The sequence below is a fragment of the Oncorhynchus nerka genome, linkage group LG18 (assembly GCF_034236695.1).
Source record: "Oncorhynchus nerka isolate Pitt River linkage group LG18, Oner_Uvic_2.0, whole genome shotgun sequence".
NCBI lineage: Eukaryota > Metazoa > Chordata > Actinopteri > Salmoniformes > Salmonidae > Oncorhynchus > Oncorhynchus nerka.
Genome location: NC_088413.1, coordinates 22,602,148 through 22,625,222, shown reverse-complemented (window position 1 = coordinate 22,625,222; position 23,075 = coordinate 22,602,148). Strand labels below are relative to the sequence as shown.

General features: G+C 44.7%; 1 protein-coding gene across 1 annotated transcript in view; it reads right to left on the bottom strand.

Annotated features, from left to right (window-relative positions):
* Positions 1 to 19,702, bottom strand: part of mxd4 (MAX dimerization protein 4) — a 39,211-nt gene extending 19,509 nt beyond the window's left edge. The window contains exons 1-3 of the mRNA XM_065003762.1: positions 19,468 to 19,702; positions 18,713 to 18,812; positions 12,553 to 12,582 (exon numbers count right to left, since the gene is read on the bottom strand). Of these exons, the coding sequence (XP_064859834.1) occupies positions 12,553 to 12,582; positions 18,713 to 18,812; positions 19,468 to 19,531 (194 nt within the window). The 5' untranslated portion in view covers positions 19,532 to 19,702. The remainder of the gene's footprint in view (positions 1 to 12,552; positions 12,583 to 18,712; positions 18,813 to 19,467) is intronic.
* Between the last annotated feature and the right edge of the window lie 3,373 nt (positions 19,703 to 23,075).

Below are 23,075 nucleotides of genomic sequence, written 5' to 3'. Positions count from 1 at the left end.
CGATGAGACAAGATAGTAGCTACCACGAAAATTGGGGAGAAAAAGGGGTCAAATAAAAAATAAAAAAGAGAGTAAAGGAGTGTGAGAAGTCAAATGTCTGTTTGGAGATCGATCACCAGTTGTGTTCTATGAAGTGATGTGGTTCAAATCAAATCAAATGCTATTGGTCGCATGTTCACATAGTTAGCGGTTGTTATTGTAAGCTTAGCGAAATGCTTGTCTGTAGTGAAATGCTTGTCTGTAGTGAAATGCTTGTCTGTAGTGAAATGCTTGTCTGTAGTGAAATGCTTGTCTGTAGTGAAATGCTTGTCTGTAGTGAAATGCTTGTGTTCCTAGCTCCAACGGTGCAGTAGTATCTAACAAAACACACATCTAAAAGTTAAAGAATGGTTTTGGTGTGCATCTCTGTATCATTTCAAAGTCAGGATAGCCCAAACTAAATATGCACGTTTTCCAAAGCTGTGACAACAGTCTGTAATGTAATTATACAAGAAGTGCACGGAAACGCTCAAAATGTCCCTCCTGTCCTGAGTTGCATGACAGCTAAGGTTGGAGTCGGACAGACAGACAGACCTGTGGGGACACTAGTGGGGACACTAGTCCCACCTAGGGACATGGTGAAATGGGCTTACAGGTCTGCATACACACTGTGCCGATGTAAATGATTAACACACAATAACACATAACCCACTGGCACAAACCACCAATTCTCTCCTCTCCTCAGCGTCAGTATAAGAATGGGTTTCTGAGAAAGAGGTGGTGGGGGTTCCATGTATATTATATCATCGGACTAGTATTGTGTGGGTTGCACAATGGGTACACAATCTCCTACGATGTCACGCAGAGGCAGAGAGAAAGAGAGCTAGAGAGAGAGGTAGAGGGGGTTAGAGAGAGATAGAGAGAGGGGGTAGAGAGATATAGGGGAGAGAGAGAGAGATGGGGTAGAGAGAGAGGGGGTAGAGACAGAGAGAGAGAGAAAGAGAGGGGTAGAGAGAGAGAGAGATGGGGGTAGAGAGAGAAAGCTAGAGAGAGAGAAAGAGGGGGTAGAAAGAGAGAGAGAGAGAGGTAGAGGGGGTAGAGAGAGAGAGGGAGAGAGAGAGATGGGGTAGAGAGAGAGGGGGTAGAGAGAGAGAGAGAGAGAAAGAGAGGGGTAGAGAGAGAGAGAGATGGGGTAGAGAGAGGGGGTAGAGAGAGAGAAAGCTAAAGAGAGAGAAAGAGGGGGTAGAGAGAGAGAGATGGGGGTAGAGAGAGAGGGGTAGAGACAGAGAGAGAAAGAAAGAGAGGGGTAGAGAGAGAGAGAGAGAGAGGGGGGAGAAAAGAGGGGATAGAGAGAGAGAAAGCTAGATAGAGAGAAAAAGAGGGGGTAGAGAGAGAGAAAGAGAGGGTAGAGAGAGAGAGAGAGATGGGGGTAGAGAGAGAGGGGTAGAGACAGAGAGAGAGAGAAAGAGAGGGGTAGAGAGAGAGGAGGGGGTAGAAAGAGAGAAAGAGGGGTAGAGAGAGAGAAAGAGAGGGGTAGAGAGAGAGAGGGGGTAGAAAGAGAGGGGGTAGAGAGAGAGAAAGAGGGGGTAGAGAGAGAATTCAAAAGAGAGGGGTAGAGAGAGAGAAGGGGGTAGAAAGAGAGGGGGTAGAGAGAGAGAAAGAGGGGGTAGAGAGAGAAAGAGAGGGGGTAGAGAGAGAAAAAGGGGGTAGAGAGAGAGAAAGAGAGGGGGTAGAGAGAGAGAAAGAGGGGGTAGAGAGAGAGAAAGAGGGGGTAGAGAGAGAGAAAGAGAGGGTAGAGAGAGCATGCAGACTGTTTTACTTTCTTTTCTCTGAATCTCTGAATCTCAACACCCAGAATCAAACCTTGTGTACATGGGAACAGAGAGACTATATGAAAGGGAATTCAAATTCAGTTGTGTGTGTGTTGTGTGTGCACAACACCATGCATCAAATGAACTCTTCAAACAAACTTATCTCTCTAGCTGTAGCTAGCCATCCACTTTCCCAGACCAAAACAACTCCAGTCTCTTCTCTCTCTAGCTGTAGCTAGCCATCTACTTTCCCAAACCAAATCAACTCCAGTCTCTTCTCTCTCTAGCTGTAGCTAACCATCCACTTTCCCAGACCAAAACAACTCCAGTCTCTTCTCTCTCTAGCTGTAGCTAGCCACCTACTTTCCCAAACCAAATCAACTCCAGTCTCTTCTCTCTCTAGCTGTAGCTAACCATCCACTTTCCCAGACCAAATCAACTCCAGTCTCTTCTCTCTCTAGCTGTAGCTAGCCATCTACTTTCCCAAACCAAATCAACTCCAGTCTCTTCTCTCTCTAGCTGTAGCTAACCATCCACTTTCCCAGACCAAAACAACTCCATTCTTACATGAAGTGGTGACGTGGTCTTTGCGAGCCTGCAGTACATTCTCCTAGTACTACTAGGACTATTTCTACTGCCTGCAAGCTGAGTGTGTCACCCTCCCCTTTCCCCCTACCCGCCTCTGTTACACAACTCAACATTCCACCGTATGTGTGTGTGTGAGTGTGTGTTACGTGCAGAGCTGACCTCATTTTCAATCTGCTCTACTCTGCTGTGCCCGACACACCAGCCACGTCCTCCAGTAGCAGTCGGGAGGCCCTCCCACCCTAACCTCCAGCGTCCTCCAGTAGAAGTCAGGGGGCCCTCCCACCATACCCTCCAGCGCCACAGTGGAATCCCCACAGCCCCCCATCCCCTCCACAACACAAACAACACCCGAGCCTGCCTGACTTTCTAGGAATGGCCGAGTCAAGTCGGCCCAGCCTCGCTCGCTTTCTGTTCCTCACTTGTTTTGTGCTTCTGTACTCAGGGGCGCAGCTTTGGTTTTAGAAGTGGGGGGACATAACTTTTTTTTTTATCTAGACGGATAAACACTCCAAACAGCCTACCCGACTGCTCGGAGGCGTCCACATGGTCCTAAAGCACACCGTTGCCTCGTTTTGTATCACATTCCAATGCTAAAATCAGGGGGGGAAACAAAAATGCAATTTCAAAAAATGGTGAGAGAAAGTTGCGCCCCTGGTTGTCCTGTCGTATTTCACAACTCAAAGAACAGCCTTTATAGAAACAACATGCTATTCTTCTCTCTCTCTCTCTCTCTCCATCTCTCTCCCTCTCTCTCCCTCTCTCTCCATCTCTCTCTACTCTCTCCCCACCTCTCTCTCTCTCTCTCTCTCTCTCTCTCTCCCTCTCTCCCTCTCTCTCTCTCCATCTCTCTCTCTCTCTCCCTCTCTCTCTCTCTCCATCTCTCTCTCTCCCTCTCTCTCTCTCTCTCTCTCTCCCTCTCTCTCTCTCCCCATCTCTCTCTCTCCCCATCTCTCTATCTCACGGCCACACATCTCCATAGTCCACTCCAGGCACAGTGTGTGTTCATCTCTTTTTTTATGAGGGGCATCAGCTACTTTGCGTCAGTTGAAAATGATTTAGTGACAGAGGGAACTGAGCCCGGACCGACGACCTGGAGGCTTCAACACCTGAGATGGAGGTGTGACTACCTTCTCATTGAGATGTGGGTATAGGAGGGGTGAAGTGTGCATAACATAGACTACGTGAGCCTACACACATACTGTGAGACGGACACACACCACACATGGACATGAGCAAACACACACTAAAGCAGACATGTACCACATACACAACAAGCATGCTGACACACCCGGACATGGACACACGTGTGAACACACACATGCACACGTACGGTATTATATTGTATTGAAATATATTTTATTGGTGGTATTGTGTTGAATTGTATTGTAATGTGTTGAATTGTATTGTATTGTAATGTATTGTATTGTATTGTATTGTAATGTGTTGAATTGTATTGTATTGTAATGTATTGTGTTGAATTGTATTGTAATGTGTTGAATTGTAATGTATTGTAATGTATTGTATTGAATTGTATGATGATTGAAGGTGTCCAGCTTACTGGCATGCATGTGAACCTACCTTCACACCTACTGTACATTTACATGCACACCTATGATTAAGTCAACAACACACACACACACACGCACACACGCACACACGCACACACATTATGACAGTACAGTCCAGTAGACTGAGAGACTGACACGTGGCGTCTTCCGCCCCCATTATCCCCAATGAGTCACTGATCACTATTTAATTATGTGGAATGTTACAGAACGACTTGGCAGCACGGCGTGACCAAGAACCATAAAGGTCAGAACCATAAAGGTCACATGTCCTCAACACAGAACATGCCTATCTACCTACTCAGGATTAATAAGTTATGAGAGAGAGAGAAAGAGAAAGAGAGAAATAGCTGGCAATAACAGAAGCACTGAAGATAACAATTATGTCCCGTCATCAGTTCAATGTGCTGTTTCTGTGTCTATGACCTTAGGTATATGAGGACATGACCTTACAGTATATCATAGTTATAGTTAAAGACCCAACACAGACGTTTTTATATCAATATCAAATCTTTCTGGGAAACAATGAAGTACCTTTCTGCAATACATTTCAATTCAAATGGGCAAAATGGGCTTTTTAGCAACAAAAATAATTCTCAAGCAAGAATTTAGCTTGGACTGCCTGGGAGTGGTCCGAGTGGGGAGGGGAAAACTGACAACGAGCTGTTATTGGTGGAGAGGTTTGCCCATAAAAACCTGCTGATTAGAAAATCCTGTGTAGATTGTATTTTCACCCAGAAACTATCGAGAAATAAAATGTCTTAATACATTTACAGTGTTAGTTTCATCAGCTGTTGTACAATATGATATAAAACACCACAGGAAAAACTGAATTTTGACTGCACTGGGCCTTTAAAACCTCATCATGTCCAACATCACAGGCCTTCCATAGCCTGGGTCTTGTTCATTTGGACATACAACGGAAAATGTTTGCAAAGTTTCTTATTGGACAAGTCCTGGTAGTCCTTCCCTGTTTCAGTATGTTTTTGTCTGTTCGCTGCCTAATGACCACAACCCTGTTGTCTTTGTATCAGATGACTTCCTCTCACTCAGATGCGAGATCCATTTCAGACAGGGCAAGCCAGCCAGGGACTCTCTCTCATACAGTTTCCTGTCACAAAAGAGTCAGCCCCCCTAACCCAAATAAAAGGTAGGAGGGAAGAAGGGAGGAGAGAGGCATTTTGGCAGAGAGAGAGAGAGAGTGAGGAGGGTCCACTGTGAGCAGGGGCTCTGTAGGTACCCCTCCTCCCCATCTGCTTTCATCCTCCTCTTTCCCTCAGCCTTCTGCTGACTCAGTGAGAGAGAGAGAGAGAGAGAGAGAGAGAGAAACAAAGTAAAAAGAAAAAAAAGAAAGAAAACAGAAGAAACAGATGTGGTCTCTTTGGAGAGAGAAGGAGAGAGAGAAGGAGAGAGAGAAGCAGAGAGAGAAGGAGAGAAGGAGAGAGAGAAGGAGAGAGAGAGAAGGAGAGAAGGAGAGAAAGCATGAGAGAGAGGAGAGAGAGAAGGAGAGAGGGGAGCAGAAGAGGTGAAGTAACGGGTCTGCCCCCCCTCCTCCCCTCCCTCTAACATCCAGTCTGACATATCACACACTACAGAGTGGTGTTTCTTTCTACACTGGCTCCAGCCCCAGCCAGGTCTGGCCTCTAGCTACAATGGGAGAACAGGTCCCAGGTCTGTTTGTATAGCCAACTCCTATGGTCGTTATCAAGCCCAACATATTATATTGCAGGAGTTGGCAATACAGCACAAACAGATCTGGGGCCAGGCTATAGAGGGGAGGTTCTGAATAAGACAAGTAAGGAGGAAACTGTGATGAAGAATGGAATCTGAGAGGAGATCAGACAGAGAGTAGTAAGGCCTATTAACGTGCGCGCACACACACACACACACACACACACACACACACACACACACACACACACACACACACACACACACACACACACACACACACACACACACACACACACACACACACACACACACACACACACACACACACACACACACACACACCTCCCTATGGTAATGACTGGTCTATTTATTTCCCTCCTGGCAGAACATTACTCAGTATAGTTAGTTGTGATTTTCCAAAAACCTTGTTACAGGTGAACTGACCAGCTGAATCACAACACAGCAGGAAACATTGACTGAACTCAAAAGCAACATTGTTTTTCTCCATCTGTACATTACCGTCGGCCGTCTGGTATTTCCCCCTGGCCAACGAGAACACTTCAAAGAGGGCCACAATCAGAATCAGACCACATGTTATCAATAATAATAATAATCATTCACTTATCTATTTCTATGGCACTTTTCATGACAAGGACACTTTTAAAGTGCTTCATCACCAAACCATCAGCCAGATGTTTCTCTGAACTGAGTAACAGGCCAGATTGGTTTGTATTTAACTTCTAACCAATGCCTAGTCATCATTTTCCATCAATGACTCACTTTACGTGAAACAGTTGAATGAAACAGAGAGGGAGGGACACAAAACAACAGCTGACTGGCACCGGTAGGTAGACTGTCTCTGTCTACATACTCTAGGACCAGAAATAGACCTGAAGGGCAAACATACCACAGGACTCCTCCCAACGTGACGGGATATGAATCTGATCACGAGCAGAGAGCAGCCATGTCAGATGGGCTTTTCCAGTTAGCAGGTGTGTGTGTGTGTGTGTGTGTGTGTGTGTGTGTGTGTGTGTGTGTGTGTGTGTGTGTGTGTGTGTGAGTGTGTGTGTGTGTGTGTGTGTGTGTGTGTGTGTAAGCCTATGATGTGGGGATGAAGGAAAAACTGGTTTCCTGGACCTTGCCTAGAAAAGGAAACTACTGGTAGTCAGTCTGAACAGGGCAAAGAGAAAGAGAGAGACAGAGAGTCAGAGGGGTGGTAAAACAGGGCAAAGAGAGAAAGAGAGACAGAGAGAGAGAGGGGTGGTAAAGAGAGAGAGAGAGAGAGAGAGGGGGTGGAGAAAGAAAGAGAGAGAGAGAGAGAGAGAAAGAGAGAGAGAGAGGGGTGGTAAAGAGAGAGAGAGAGAGAGAGAGAGAGAGAGAGAGAGAGAGAGAGCGAGAGCGAGAGAGAGAGGGGGTGGTAAAGAGAGAGAGAGAGAGAGAGAGAAAGAGAGCGAGAGCGAGAGAGAGAACGTCGCCAGGGGCGATGTCAGAAATGGGAAGGAAGCCGATGGCAACAGAGGACGACCGAGCAACCAACCACGCGGTAGCGCTGCGGTTAGGAGAGTAGCACACTAGTGTCATGCTGGTTACCAGCAGAGCAGTGGCCTGTGAGAAGATTACGGAAACAGCAGCGTCAGCCTGGAGGCTTTTACCTACCTACCCATCTCCCCATATCTATCTATCTATCTATCTATCTATCTATCTATCTATCTATCTATCTATCTATCTATCTATCTATCTATCTATCTATCTATCTATCTATCTATCCTCACAGATAGATAGTGTCTGAAATGGCACATTATCCCCTATATAGAGTACTTGTTTTGACCAGAGCCCGATATGGCAGGTTTCAGGGCAGGGATGGGTTGTTGTGTGTCTGAGTGAGACTGTTCTGCTGTCACCCAGCCAACAGTGTCCTGGTAACAGCACAGACTGCATGGGCCTCCCTGTCACAGAGCCAGGGCACACACACACACTCACACACAGAAGGAGCAGGGCAATGAAGAACAGCTTGTACCAGCCAGGAGTACAGGACAGACCAAAACATAAAATAGTGTCGAAGGCTCTGTCCAAAATGGTAACTTATTCCCTTTATCATAGTGCACTACTTTTGGCCACACCCTATTCCCTATATAGTGCACTCATTTTGGCCCATAGGCAATAGGGTGCCATTACAGCCTCGCCCTAAGGGCGTGAGGGAGTGCGCACGGAGCTATGTGGATACCGATACAGGGATTGTCTCAGATTAAGTCCCAGTCATACTGTCATTAAACGGGTTGGACCAGGATGACAGCTGAGAGGCTGAGCACTATAGGGCTCCTTCCATCGTGGGTCGACAGGGATCAGCCTCCCAGAGAGATCCACCAACACAGAGAATAATTGAAAAGGTTCAGGATTAATCAAGCATTTGCTAAATTCCTTTGGCTATGGACTGGAATGAAAAATAATTGTATTGTAGTTTTTTGCAAAACCCTCAAATAGGGTATCACCGTAACATCAACAAAGATACAGGAAATAGAGACACGACAATGCCTTGAGCCAACCGGCCCACAGTTTCACTACGATAATGGGCTATTGCAGCAGGGAGTAGGAAACTGAACCACCTCCACATTTTAACACCTATGCATTCCCATAATGTAATTTGAGGACACAAGTCTGGACAGGGTTTGGGGATCCATGGTGCATTATGTTCTCGACGCATCGCAAACCCTCACACACACAACATCTCCCCTCTCCCTGAAAGCCTGTCATTACAGACACACACAGGCCTCTTTTCTCCCTGACATGGGAACAGGAAAACAAGGGAATCAAAAATGAAGGGGGAAAAAAGGAGATTGTTTTTGAAAGGAAATGAGGTTGAGTGAGCCAGAGTTGAGGCATTTCAACGTTGTCTCGATGCTGTCCCCGAGGCCTTCCCCCTGTGGGACACGGTGCCACAGCGCTGCCACAGCGTTGCAGGACGGTAGTTAGTCAACAGCGGCCCGCTACAAAAGAAAACAGCGGCGCCCCTTCATGACCCCGAGTTCACTTCTTCTTCTCTATGGCAACTGTCTCGTTGTGACAAGTGAGGTCGAAAGGCACCGCAACTTTTAGTTGGCATTTGAATTATATATAAAGAGTGAACCCCTGCACCTAGGAGTTCTACAGACACCTGTCATTTTGACCTTCTATCTTTTAGGAGCCCAATGAACACCCATTGCACCCCTTCACCCAGGAGGACCTTCTATCTACAGACACCTGTCATTGTGAACCCCTGCACCCAGGAGGACCTTCTATCTACAGACACCTGTCATTGTGAACCCCTGCACCCAGGAGGACCTTCTATCTACAGACACCTGTCATTGTGAACCCCTTCACCCAGGAGGACCTTCTATCTACAGACACCTGTCATTGTCACCCAGGAGGAACTCCTGCACCCAGGAGGACCTTCTATCTACAGACACCTGTCATTGTGAACCCCTTCACCCAGGAGGACCTTCTATCTACAGACACCTGTCATTGTGAACCCCTGCACCCAGGAGGACCTTCTATCTACAGACACCTGTCATTGTGAAGGAGGACCTTCTATCTACAGACACCTGTCATTGTGAACCCCTGCACCCAGCAGGACCTTCTATCTACAGACACCTGTCATTGTGAACCCCTGCACCCAGGAGGACCTTCTATCTACAGACATCTGTCATTGTGAACCCCTGCACCCAGGAGGACCTTCTACCTACAGACATCTGCCATTGTGAACCCCTTCACCCAGGAGGACCTTCTATCTACAGACACCTGTCATTGTGAACCCCTTCACCCAGGAGGACCTTACAGACACCTGTCATCTACAGACACCTGTCACCCCTTCACCCAGGAGGACCTTCTATCTACAGAACCCCTGAACCCCTTCACCCAGGAGGACCTTCTATCTACAGACACCTGTCATTGTGAACCCCTTCACCCAGGAGGACCTTCTATCTACAGACACCTGTCATTGTGAACCCCTTCACCCAGGAGGACCTTCTATCTACAGACACCTGTCATTGTGAACCCCTTCACCCAGGAGGACCTTCTATCTACAGACACCTGCAGTGTGCATTTCAAGTGGAAGTACCTAAACGACCATTCTTTAACCACTCAACCTCCTGTTCTAATCTATTGCATCAGTGACATTGAAGGTTGCATTCATAAACCTGGAAGTTCGTCACTTCAGCAAAACAAAAAAAAGACTACTTTTCAGAAACTCGTGGCCACATTTGATCGTAAGGGAAATGAGTACAGTGATTATGGAAGAGCTTACCAGCACTCACACATTTCAGCATGTGAAACTGACTGCAACTATCATTTCAGCACGTGAAACTGACTGCAACTATTTTAGTAACCCAACCCCACTGGATACAACCATGCAGTAATATCTCAACAACAAGAGACCTATACTCAGGTTCATCTCTCTCTCTCTCTCTCTCTCTCTCTCTCTCTCTCTCTCTCTCTCTCTCCCTCTCTCTCTCTCTCTCTCTCTCTGTTAGAGAGAGGAATATGTCTTTACATGTTTTTCACTGAGCTGTCGGCAGAGGTCAATTATTACTCGCTCACATTAGTCATGTGACCGGCAAACCCCGAGCTGGCTCTCAGCAGTCAGCACGAGTGACAGCTCACACACACAAACACTCCACCTCTCACACGCACACTCTAACAGGGCACATTCAGTCTGTTTTCTATTGGCCCTATCCTAAGCCCAGGCAGCAGTCAGTCAGTCTGTTTTCTATTGGCCCTATCCTAAGCCCAGGCAGCAGTCAGTCAGTCTGTTTTCTATTGGTCCTATCCTAAGCCCAGGCAGCAGTCAGTCAGTCTGTTTTCTAATGGTCCTATCCTAAGCCCAGGCAGTCAGTCAGTCTGTTTTCTAATGGTCCTATCCTAAGCCCAGGCAGCAGTCAGTCTGTTTTCTATTGGTCCTATCCTAAGCCCAGGCAGCAGTCAGTCAGTCTGTTTTCTATTGGTCCTATCCTAAGCCCAGGCAGCAGTCAGTCTGTTTTCTATTGGTCCTATCCTAAGCCCAGGCAGCAGCAGTCAGTCTGTTTTCTATTGGTCCTATCCTAAGCCCAGGCAGCAGTCAGTCAGTCTGTTTTCTATTGGTCCTATCCTAAGCCCAGGCAGCAGTCAGTCAGTCTGTTTTCTATTGGTCCTATCCTAAGCCCAGGCAGCAGTAAGTCAGTCTGTTTTCTATTGGTCCTATCCTAAGCCCAGGCAGCAGTCAGTCAGTCTGTTTTCTATTGGTCCTATCCTAAGCCCAGGCAGCAGTCAGTCAGTCTGTTTTCTATTGGTCCTATCCTAAGCCCAGGCAGCAGTCAGTCTGTTTTCTATTGGCCCTATCCTAAGCCCAGGCAGCAGTCAGTCTGTTTTCTATTGGTCCTATCCTAAGCCCAGGCAGCAGTCAGTCAGTCAGTCTGTTTTCTATTGGTCCTATCCTAAGCCCAGGCAGCAGTCAGTCAGTCTGTTTTCTATTGGTCCTATCCTAAGCCCAGGCAGCAGTCAGTCAGTCTGTTTTCTATTGGTCCTATCCTAAGCCCAGGCAGCAGTCAGTCAGTCTGTTTTCTATTGGTCCTATCCTAAGCCCAGGCAGCAGTCAGTCAGTCTGTTTTCTATTGGTCCTATCCTAAGCCCAGGCAGCAGTCAGTCAGTCTGTTTTCTATTGGTCCTATCCTAAGCCCAGGCAGCAGTCAGTCAGTCTGTTTTCCATATAGAACAGAAGAAACACCACACTACTAAATCAGCTGGGTCGGAGAAGACAAAAAAAAACTACACACAGAGGTCCAAAAACACACTAGACTGTTTTCTTTCATCTACTCTCCTCAAACATCCCTCTACATCCCTCACTTTGCAATATGACACTTTGTTGTACCATGCAGGCTCCAGTGTGTGTGTGTGTGAAAGAGAGAGAAAGAGTGAGAGAGAGAGAGAGAGAGATAGAAAGGTGCAATGCATTCTGGGACGTGAGTGGGCGACTCAACAGGCCTAGCTAAGAGACATGACAGGCGAGGCCTCCTTCCCCTCCTTTCACCACCCGCCACTGGATTATCACATTAATGGCAGGATTCCCCTGCCATACATGGTAACACGTTTCTCCCTATGAACAGACACGGAGGGACAGACAAATCTAACACAAAGTCTAGGTTGAGGTTTGCCTTGGAAATCCGATTATGATCCGTCTGCCCAAGGCTCCTCATCTTTGATGTGCTTTTATCTTTTATCCGAGGTGGTGGAGCGAGAGAGGTGAAGGGAGGGGACTGCGCGAACAAGTGGCCGGACATTTTGATATTTTCAGTCTACTATGTGCTTTTTAAACTTCAGCTCCACAAGAATACATCTGACATTTACCAACAGTCCTCACCCCATCACCTCTTGTTTATTAGGGAACAGGGAGTCCATCCAAGCAAACCATGGGACTGTCTGCACGAGAGACATACAGTTTATCCAGGGAAATGAACAAGAGAGACAGAGGGGGAGAAAGGAGGGTGGGGAAGGTTGAAGCCTGCTCTCAGATCTGTTTGTGTTGTATAGCAGAGTCTAAATGACCTATAGGACTTGGCTATAAACTGATCTGGGATCAGGCTAGCACCAAGTCTAATAGACCTATAGGAATTGGCTATTAACTGAAGAGAACTGGCCACCCCTCAGAGCCTGGTTCCTCTCTAGGTTTCTTCCTAGGTTCCTTACTTTCTAGGGAGTTTTTCCTAGCCACCATGCTTCTACATCTCCATTGCTTGCTGTTTTCAGGATTTTGGCTGGGTTTCTGTATAAGTACTTTGTGACATCTGCGGATGTAAAAAGGGCTTTATAAATAAATGTGATTGATTGATCTGGGATCAGGCTAGCGCTGAGTCTCATAGACCTATAGGAATTGGCTATGAACTGATCTGGGACCAGGCTATATAGCACAGTGTTGTCTGTCATCTTACCTGTGTTTCTCCAGCTCGTTGTGTGACGATCTGAAAGGGCAAATAAACAGAGACATGGATGAGTGCTTTAGGAACTGATAGTTACACTCTGTAGTTACTCTGTAGTTACTCTGTAGTAACACTATGTAGTTACTCTGTAGTAACCCTCTGTAGTTACACTCTGTAGTAACATTCTGTGGTTACACTCTGTAGTAACACTCTGTAGTTACACTCTGTAGTAACACTCTGTAGTTACACTCTGTAATTACTCTGTAGTTACTCTGTAGTAACACTCTGTAGTAACACTGTAGTTACACTTTGTAGTTACTCTGTAGTTACACTCTGTAGTAACACTATGTAGTTACTCTGTAGTAACCCTCTGTAGTTACACTCTGTAGTAACATTCTGTGGTTACACTCTGTAGTAACACTCTGTAGTTACACTCTGTAGTAACACTCTGTAGTTACACTCTGTAGTTACTCTGTAGTTACTCTGTAGTAACACTCTGTAGTAACACTCTGTAGTTACACTTTGTAGTTACTCTGTAGTTACACTCTGTAGTAACACTCTGTAGTTACTCTGTAGTAACCCTCTGTAGTTACACTTTGTAGTTACACTCTGTAGTTACTCTGTAGTTACACTCTGTAGTAACACTCTGTAGTTACTCTGTAGTAACCCTCTGTAGTTACACTTTGTAGTTACTCTAGTTACACTCTGTAGTAACACTCTGTATTTACTCTGTAGTAACACTTTGTAGTTACTCTGTAGTTACACTCTGTAGTAACACTCTGTAGTTACACTCTGTAGTTACACTCTGTAGTAACACTCTGTAGTTAATCTGTAGTAACCCTCTGTAGTTACACTTTGTAGTTACTCTGTAGTTACACTCTGTAGTAACACTCTGTAGTTACTCTGTAGTAACACTCTGTAGTAACACTCTGGACACTGTCATTAATACACACCGTCTCATGACCAGGGTGCAGGATGGGAATGCGCACTTGGGTTGTGTTCATTTGGGAAAACGCTTGAAAACATTTTTCGATGGGATATGAAGACGAGCGCTTCTGAGGGAGAGTTTTCCGGTTTCAGTATGTTTTCTTCCGTTTTGGTACATAATGAACATGACCCATGGTGAAGGTCAGGAGACAGACAGAGAGAGAATGTCTTGATATTAGCAAACGGTTTGGTAAGTGGATGGACAGATGAAATGGAGACGTAAAGGGTAGAAGAAGTGTGTGACCTACATAACATGTGGTATAAAGAGGATGTTGTTCGGCCCAAGCCCTTTCCCAGTTGTCCTTCCTCTGCTGTTATATGGGTGGCTCTGCAGCTTTGAACACGTAGGATACGTTCCAATGTTACTTACATACTCTACTGAAATTGCAGGCCACATTCATTGCTTGCTTCATTCTAAGTAGCATGCTAGTGTGGATATTGTAACAGGGCCATAGAGTCCTTGATTGTGTTAAGGTCTTATAAGCTAACCTAGCTACAGACCCGTGGGAATTTCATGTTTATTTCTGCATGTTCATCTAGTATTTGTTGGAAATAACACACAGCGTCTCTGCAGGCCTAATCAGGCTTGGAGAGATTCAAGAGGCTGATGCTTGGAAAATGTGTGTGTGTGAGAGAGAGAGAAAGAGAGAGGGGAGAGGGGAGAGGGGAGAGAGAGAGAGATTCCCTCTTTGTGGTCTGACTGCAACTCAGCTCGTCAAAGTGCTCTTAGACTAAACCGCCAGGCAGCGCCAGGAGGGCCAGTGCAGGAGGGCCAGTAGAGGAGGGCCAGTGCAGGAGTGCCAGTCAGGTAAAAACAGCCGCTCAAACAAACACTGCAAGGATGCAAAAATAGATGGGAGAGCTGTAGTACTCTTGTGTAACAAATGGTGAAACATATTTCCCAGTATTAGATAAGGCATACAGCCATGCATTTATTTTACATAAGCTGGAAGGTTAACAACCTCTTGTCGCAGTGCATTCTGGGACAATGCAGTGGAAATTCAGAAAGAAGGCTAAATACTAAGAAGAAGAAGAAGGCCTTCGCTCGTTCCCCTTTCCCCCACACCTCCATTTCTGTTTATCAGATCGATATATATATATTATTATTTTATTTTTTTGTACAAAGCTCTGCATTCGTCATTGTGTGGAAAACTAAATCCTCTTCCCTCGATGTGTGTGTGTGTATGAAATCTGTCAGAGAGCTCTCAACGGAGGACAAAAATGGTCCATGGTGAGAGGGAGAAACGCACACACACACAGACACACACAGACACACACAGACACACACAGACACACACAGACACACACACACTAGACTGGACAGCAGTATGTGTATGTCAACAGTCCTACACTGTAAATTTGACAGTGGCTTACGGGCAGCTCGGTGGCAACTTAAGTCAAATTCTGTCTTTCATATTACAGTGCACCTACAGTCATTTAAATGTGTATCAAAGCAAGTACTGTGTAATGACACACGCCTTCAAATACGTTAATAGGCCAGAAACAACAACATCATACCATATATTTTCTGGCAGATGCACCAGAGAGGTGCAGTGAAATGTGTTGTTTTACAGAGTCAGCCATAGTAGTACGGTGCACGAGGGTTAAGTGCCTTACTCAAGGGCACATCCACATGTTTTCCCCCTTTTCAGCTCGGATATTAAAACGACCTTTCTGCCACTGGCCCAATGCTCTAACCACTAGGCTACCTGCCACCCACGAGTGGTCAAAAGGTTTTACAGTGCCATTCCAAATACAGCAATTACTTCCCCACCCACAATATTTTCCCACAATGCACCATTACGTACAGTACGCTGCAGTAAAATGTTTTAAAGTATTTTCCTGTTGATGATACCCCAAATTACCGTATAATTGACAGTTTTCCTTTTCCATTACAGTGTCGACACTGCAGCATACTATTTCAGGCCAGGGAGCTTGGAAGGCTATTAGGACGACCCGCCAATGGAAATGAATGAGAGCACTGGAGTTCATCTTTATAAACAAACCCCTTGGTTCTTGTCCCAATAATACCCTGAAACTACCATCTAGGATGCCAAGGGAATAACAAGCCAAGACACGAACACAAAGACCCCTGCCGTCGAGTCCGCCACTCTTTTCAGCCAATCCCTCTTAAGTGCCCTTGTACTGTCGACTTCAGCCGTGGTTCCCACAGATGTGCAGGGATGGGAGCGGGAAGATGACCTGAATCTGCGTAGGCCCCACTGCCCCACAGCTCACTGCATGAGACGCTTGAGCTGATGCTAGCCTATCCTGTGTGCACCATCACCCATCGTCATAGTATCCGGGGTGGTGTTCACTAGGACACACAACCGAAAACGCTTGAAAAACATTTTTGCAATGAACAACTTGCCTTTTTGACTGGACAAGTCCAGGTAGTCTCTCCTGGTTTTAGTCAGTTTTCTTCCGTTTGGTGCCTAATGATGATACCCATCTGCCCATAACACTGTGTTATGTGTGCTGCCCCTAGGCCTCTCACTGGCCATGCTCAGTGGAAGGGGGAGGGGCTCAGCCTACAGACGCTGCTGACAAGCCCTTTTCACCATCCGACGCCAGGGGAGAGGAAATGCTTTATCTCCTGTATAAGGAAGTAGTCCTATTCAAATTTTAAACATGTGCAAATTGGGGACAGGCAAAGCACGAGGCGACACTCCATGGTTTCCTTAAGCGAGGCACGGGTGAAAGAGGCCCAAAGAGGCCCGGCAGGGAGGCACAGTCCAACACCAGACTTGCCTCATACAGCAACAACAGACACATGACTTTGAATGTCATATAAACTGTCAGTATAAGATTGACAAATCATCACTCTAGCGTGGACAGTACCGGTGTGTAAATAAGGCCGACATCAGCCGCCATTTTGGGGATGGATGAAACCAGTCGCTTGGTTATAAGTGCATATTATATGAAGGCCTGGGATGTGCTCGTTTGGTAGCAATGCAGTGAAAACAAAATGAGGAGCTGTATGCATCCGTTTGTTGTTTTTGAGGACGCACATGTTCAAGGATGTAATCTTATAGTTGTGTGCATGTACGCCCGTGTGGCCGTTGCATTTAGTGTTTGTGTCCCGATTTAACCTCGGTCTTCAAAGTAAACAGGGAAACTCACCCGAACGTTCTCCTTTCTATGACACCGATTTGCCTCTGTCACGTGTCGGGCAAAAGGCATAACATTCCACTGCAATATTTATACATTCAATCTAAACATGTACGGAGGGCTGCTAAATAAAATGATGGAAAACCATGTTTCCATGTGTCAACTAACCTCCACTGATCTGAATGCAGAAATGGGGTTGTACTGACGACGTGCTGTAGTCTGCAGAGCAATGAACTGCTACCAGAAAGAATAGCTGTAGTCTGCAGAGCAATAAACTGGTACCAGAAAGAATAGCTGTAGTGTGCAGAGCAATGAACTGGTACCAGAAAGAATAGCTGTAGTCTGCAGAGCAATGAACTGGTACCAGAAAGAATAGCTGTAGTCTGCAGAGCAATAAACTGGTACCAGAAAGAATAGCTGTAGTCTGCAGAGCAATAAACTGGTACCAGAAAGAATATAGTCTGTAGTCTGCAGAGCAACAGAAAGAATAGCTGTAGTCTGCAGAGTAATGAACTGCTACCAGAAAGAATAAGTCTGCAGAGCAATACCAGAAAGAAAGTCTGGTACCAGAAAGAATAGCTGTAGTCTGCAGAGCAATAAACTGGTACCAGAAAGAATAGCTGTAGTCTGCAGAGCAATGAACTGCTACCAGAAAGAATAACTGCAGAGCAATAAACTGGTACCAGAAAGAATAGCTGTAGTCTGCAGAGCAATAAACTGGTACCAGAAAGAATAGCTGTAGTCTGCAGAGCAATAAACTGGTACCAGAAAGAATAGCTGTAGTCTGCAGAGTAATGAACTGCTACCAGAAAGAATAGCTAGTCTGCAGAGTCTGCAGAGCAATAAACTGGTGAAACCAGAAAGAATAGCTGTAGTCTGCAGAGCAATAAACTGGTACCAGAAAGAATAGCTGTAGTCTGCAGAGCAATAAACTGGTACCAGAAAGAATAGCTGTAGTCTGCAGAGCAATAAACTGCTACCAGAAAGAATAGCTGTAGTCTGCAGAGCAATAAACTGGTACCAGAAAGAATAGCTGTAGTCTGCAGAGCAATAAACTGGTACCAGAAAGAATAGCTGTAGTCTACAGAGCAATAAACTGGTACCAGAAAGGGGAGAGAAACTCAGGCTGCAGCCAGACCAGCTGTAAACTGAGCCCTCCGCCCAGGCAGGGGCAGGGTCTGCTAAGGCTGTGTCTGTGGGACACTGTGTTATGTGGACATCTGTGTGAGCTAAGTTGAGTTGGCCACCACACCCACCTGAGTGTGCCACATCCCCACTGTTTTGCTCCAAGAAAACACACTGTGACTGCACCACAAGACTTGACAATATAGGCCACTGACAGATCCTATATATCTCCCACAACATACGGTTTATAAAATGAGCCTCTTTGGTGAGGGCGGGTCATATGACGTCTCATATGTTGATGGAGGAAATTAAAATAACTTGCTGAACTTACGAAGAAAAAATGTATTATCAAATCGTGAGACTGCTTCTAAAAAAAGTTTTGAGGGCACTGCGCAGGACCTATCATATGATATGCTAACCAACCAATAAAAAACTAGAATGGCCGGTAAAATTAGCGCAGTAACAACAACAAACATTTCTTAAAAGTGGTGTAATCTTTTTTTTGCAATTGCCACATTGTTAAATGCTCCTGAAGCACAGCCGTACAAAGCAGCCTCAGCACGACACGAGAATCGATACATTTAACAGTCTTTTTCTGTTATCTATGTCAGAACGCCGTGTACTGTTACCGAGATGACGACGCGCGCTCGGTGTCATATGGGTCATGGGAGGGAGTGACATAACACAAGTTCCAAAACGTTGCAAATGCAGCAGAAGTGTGCATGTTCAAATCAATGCGTGAATGCATTGGGGAAAAGGGGGTAAATGTCAGAATGAAGCATGGGTGTTGAAAAGGAAAGTGAGCACCAAAAAGTGATGCTGTACGCGTGGCAGTGTTTATACGATATCTAAACAGTGAAAAGAAAAATGGCGTTTGTATGAATGACGAATAAACACAAACAGATCGATTGAACTATTGCTATATCGATAGAAAAAGGTGTATATTTACCTATTGTTCGGAGTTTTTCTTGTAATTGGTGAAGCTTTCGTTTTCTTTCGGGAAAAGTCGCTATTGTACGGTAAAACAGACGCGTAACCATGTTCTGCTTCTATTGACAAAGTAAACAAAAACAACAGGGTTAATTTCTACACATGTAGGCTAATAAATTAAACGTAACAAGGGATATAAACTGACGATCACATAATAGAACTGTCAACGCCATATATGACGTAGCCTAAGCAAAACATGTTATTTGATAAAAGTGGTTATGGTTACGTAAATAAACTCGTTGACAATGCTGGAGCAAAGCACAAGATTCAGGACAATCTAATATTGAGTTTATCAACATAACCATTTATAATAAACATGATATACATCATGTATTTTGATAAGAAACTGTATCTTGAACTTGTCCCTAACCAATTTTAAACAAGGCTATAGCCATCAGATAAAACAGGTTATAAGCATTGACTGATCATACTAATGCAAAACTACAAATGCACATAGGTTATATCTCAAGACTTGTCCTAACGTGTTGACTAGTTTGTTAATATGCAAGTTATATCTAGGTCGGTCGGTCTGCAATAACATCACCGCACCAGCACAGTATGTTCATTGCTCATAAAGTGACATCATAGCTGCGCTATAGCAGTGCACGTCCACAACTTCACATAAGATATAATAAGAGACCGTTTTAATTTTCCTAACATTAAATACGGTCATTATCCCAGTCAAAGCCATCTGACATTCTGTCAGGGAAATACCTCTGTCTCTTCTTTCCAAGTATTCTGCAGCCTCCAGGAGAATTAAAAGAGAATTAAGTTCCATCTTGTTGACTTGTATAAAAATATAAAATAAAATCTATATACACAAATGTACAGCTAATGTAAAAAAAATAATATGAGACAAAAATGAAATAAAAACTAAAACTGTGTTAGGTCGATATGAACGTCTATGTTCAGTTCTGAGTCTTTGGGACTCCCAGCCAGATTCATATCAACTGCACCTAACTAAAAACCTGCGAAGTAAAGGACGGCTGTTTTGGCCAATTAGAAAATAATAACATCCACATAGGCGGGCCCTGAATACGTGCCTTGGCCAATAGGGAAGCTCAGTGACGGGTTTACCAGGAGCATGTTGATACATTGCGAATTGCCTTGTGATTGGCTTGACAGTGATAGTAACAAGGTAGAAGCTATACCCTAGCAACAACGCGTGTGACCCAGCCCCGTAATCGTTCATTGGTCTGATATCTAGATAACTGGCTGTTGATTGGCAGAGGGGTACTTTTGGGCGTGTCTTTTTCCTTCCTCTTGAACATTGAACTTGGCTGTTGTCTGGGTTGCCAGTGTGGTTTGCTCTTCGTCAAAAAGTCTATCTTGAATCGTGTAGGAAGTCACGTTGGTGTTTGTTGAGCCAACTGCTTCAATTAGACAACTTATTTCAGAAAAGTTTCAGCTCTGGTGTAGAATAGAGGAAAACTGCTAATATGTTGTCATGACATTGTCTAAAAAAAGATGATACTTTCACTTTAATAAAATATGATACTTTCACTTTTAAAATGGTATACTTACACTTTAAAGTGTATTATCATGCTAAATATCCAGCAGTTACATATGATTCAAGTAAAAGAAAACATCTTGAAGGATTTTTTAAAATAGCATTTGGCAACCACAGGATGCTGTTGGAGAGAGAGAGAGAGAGCGAGAGGGTGGATAAAGGGCAGGATTATTATGAAATGCAAAGACTTGTGTATGTCATTATCTTTTTGAAAGATACATGTTGATAAAATGAACCATTTTAGAATGAGATAGATGACCATTATTAAGAACAATGTATTGCAAAGCCTTCTTCAGGAGAGAGCCTGCATGCCACAGTGCCGGGGGTATTCACCAAGCTGTCTGCACATTTCCATGGCTCATTTTCCCAGTATTCCCTCAACTGCAACATTTTATGGAAATAGCCCTCAATGTCCGTCAGTGAGTGTCAAAATGACTCTCCAGGTGACATTTCTCAGTGTTTGCCTTTAAGTGTCATGAAGGGTAGATCAACAGAAAATGTACGTTGGTGGTGGTTGTGTGGATATTGTAGAAGAAAGATATTGAACAAGAATTTGGGTAAATATAATTTGGCTAAATGTCATTATATAATTCTGTCGTGGACACACAATATTTCATATTTTTTTATGGTAGTGTGCATTTTTCTCCAAAATGGTGCAAAGCAAGACGTTAAAATAAAAATACACACAACAAGCCCATAGCTTCCTCTCCACATTGCTGTAGTCTGTTATGGTGATGAGGTCACACTCTCAGCAGGGTCACAGGGTTTGGGCCTAACTGTGCTGCTGTCCCTCAAGGCAACAACACACTGCTTATGCTGTTACCATCATAGAACCAGGCCATACTGTTAAACAAAACGCACCTCACTGTTACTATAAACCTTTTACAGTAATTGGTTATAAAGTGATATTTATGATTATTACCAGGCTATATCACATACCAATCTAGTTATGTCAGTAAAACATTGCCCTGTGTGTTCTAATAGTAATCTTGTAAACTTTTATTCTGTTTTATTGTAATTGCACTTAATCATTTTTCAGCTCACGAGCCTTATGATAGGCAATATGTCAGTCTGTCTTCAGATGACTGTAAAACATGGCCCAGTTGGCTTAGCCTGGTTAGACCAGACTGAACGCTCCACTCAATGGTGACAGGGTGGTTTTGGCTCAGGGTGGTTTTACCAGGCTTCAGCTGGCAACCAAAGTCAACCAACCTCACCCACACACTTACTATAAGACCACACAAAAGGAACACACAGCCGAGATAACGAAGTGGCAGAGACATTATTACGTGACAACATTATCAACGAGGATAAATGTAAAGATAAGCAATCAGCGTTATAAACTTGATCTAAAAGCTCACCAAAATGCTCAGTCTTTAGGTGTAGCCGGGCAATGTACTGAGAAGAAGAAAGGAAGAGAAAGTAATATAGGGTCTCAGGAAGATAGTGATAAAAACAAAGATGATGACAGTTATTGCCAGATGCTTGTAGTGACCAAGAAAGCATTGGCTGTGTTTGAAACATCAGAGAAATGTCTGCATGCACAATCACTCCATACGTAGGCTGACTCTCTCTGTGTACAGTTCATGTCAACAGACGGGTGAGACTGGACTGATGCAACATGTAGGGATCAACATGAACTAGTTTAGTGATCATTTTTGAGCTACAGGACTGTTTGTCAGGATTTTGAATTATTCCCCAGATGTGCTATAGTTGGGTGTGTGTGTGTTTGTGTGTTTCAATATCTAATGACACTGATGGTTTAAGTGAATATTGAGAATATCACTGAATACCACTCTTTTACCAAACAGATCAAAGACAATATAGAAACCATATAAATGAATCACCTTGAGTTGCCACAGAAACCAGGGGACTTAATACCAAGAATAGTGGTCCCTAGTGGCCTACCCTTTGTTTAGCTGAATTCATATGCATGCCTTTTTTTATTGTTTCCTGATACTTGTTTGTTGCCGTACACTTCTGCCTCTGTGAATGTTTCTACCGCTATTATTAGCAAGCCAATTCTCCATTGTTCCTGTGTGTGTGTGTGGGTGTGTGTGTGTGTGTGTGGGTGTGTGTGTGTGTTAATGAAACCATTTATTATATAAGTTCATATTTCAATTGATATATTATAGGCCTATATAAACACTGGTAGGTTGGTGTGTGTTAAGCCAAAGGCAGGTGGTGTTTCTGTGTGCTATTTCCTGTTCAGCCACGACTGTGTGGCTTTGCACCACACCAACTCCCTCATCAAGTTTGCTGATGTCACCACGGTTGTAGGCCTGACAACCAACAGCGACGAGTCAGCCTATAGGAAGGAGATAAGTGAACTGGCATTGTGGTGTCATGACAACAACCTCTCCCTCAACGTCAGCAAGACCAACACGTTGATTGTTGACTTCAGGAAGCAGAGTAGTGAACATGCCCCGATCCACATCAACGGGACTGCAGTAGAGAGAGTCACGAGTTTTAAGTTCCTCGGCGTCCACATCACCGAGAACTTGTCCTGGACCAACAACACCACTCTTGTCAAGAAGGCGCTAACAGCATCTCTACTTCCTAAAGTGGCTGAAGAAATTCTGCATGTTGCTCCGGGTCCTCTCCACATACTACCACTGCACCATCGAGAGCATCCTGGCCGGTTGCAACATGGCCTGGTATGGGATATTGCTCCATCCACGACTGCAAGGCCCTCCAGCGGGTGGTGAAGACGCCCCAGTACATCCCTGGGACCATGCTCTCACCCATCCAGGACATCTACTCAAAACGGTGCCTGAGGAAGGCCAGCAGCATCATCAAGGACCCCACACAC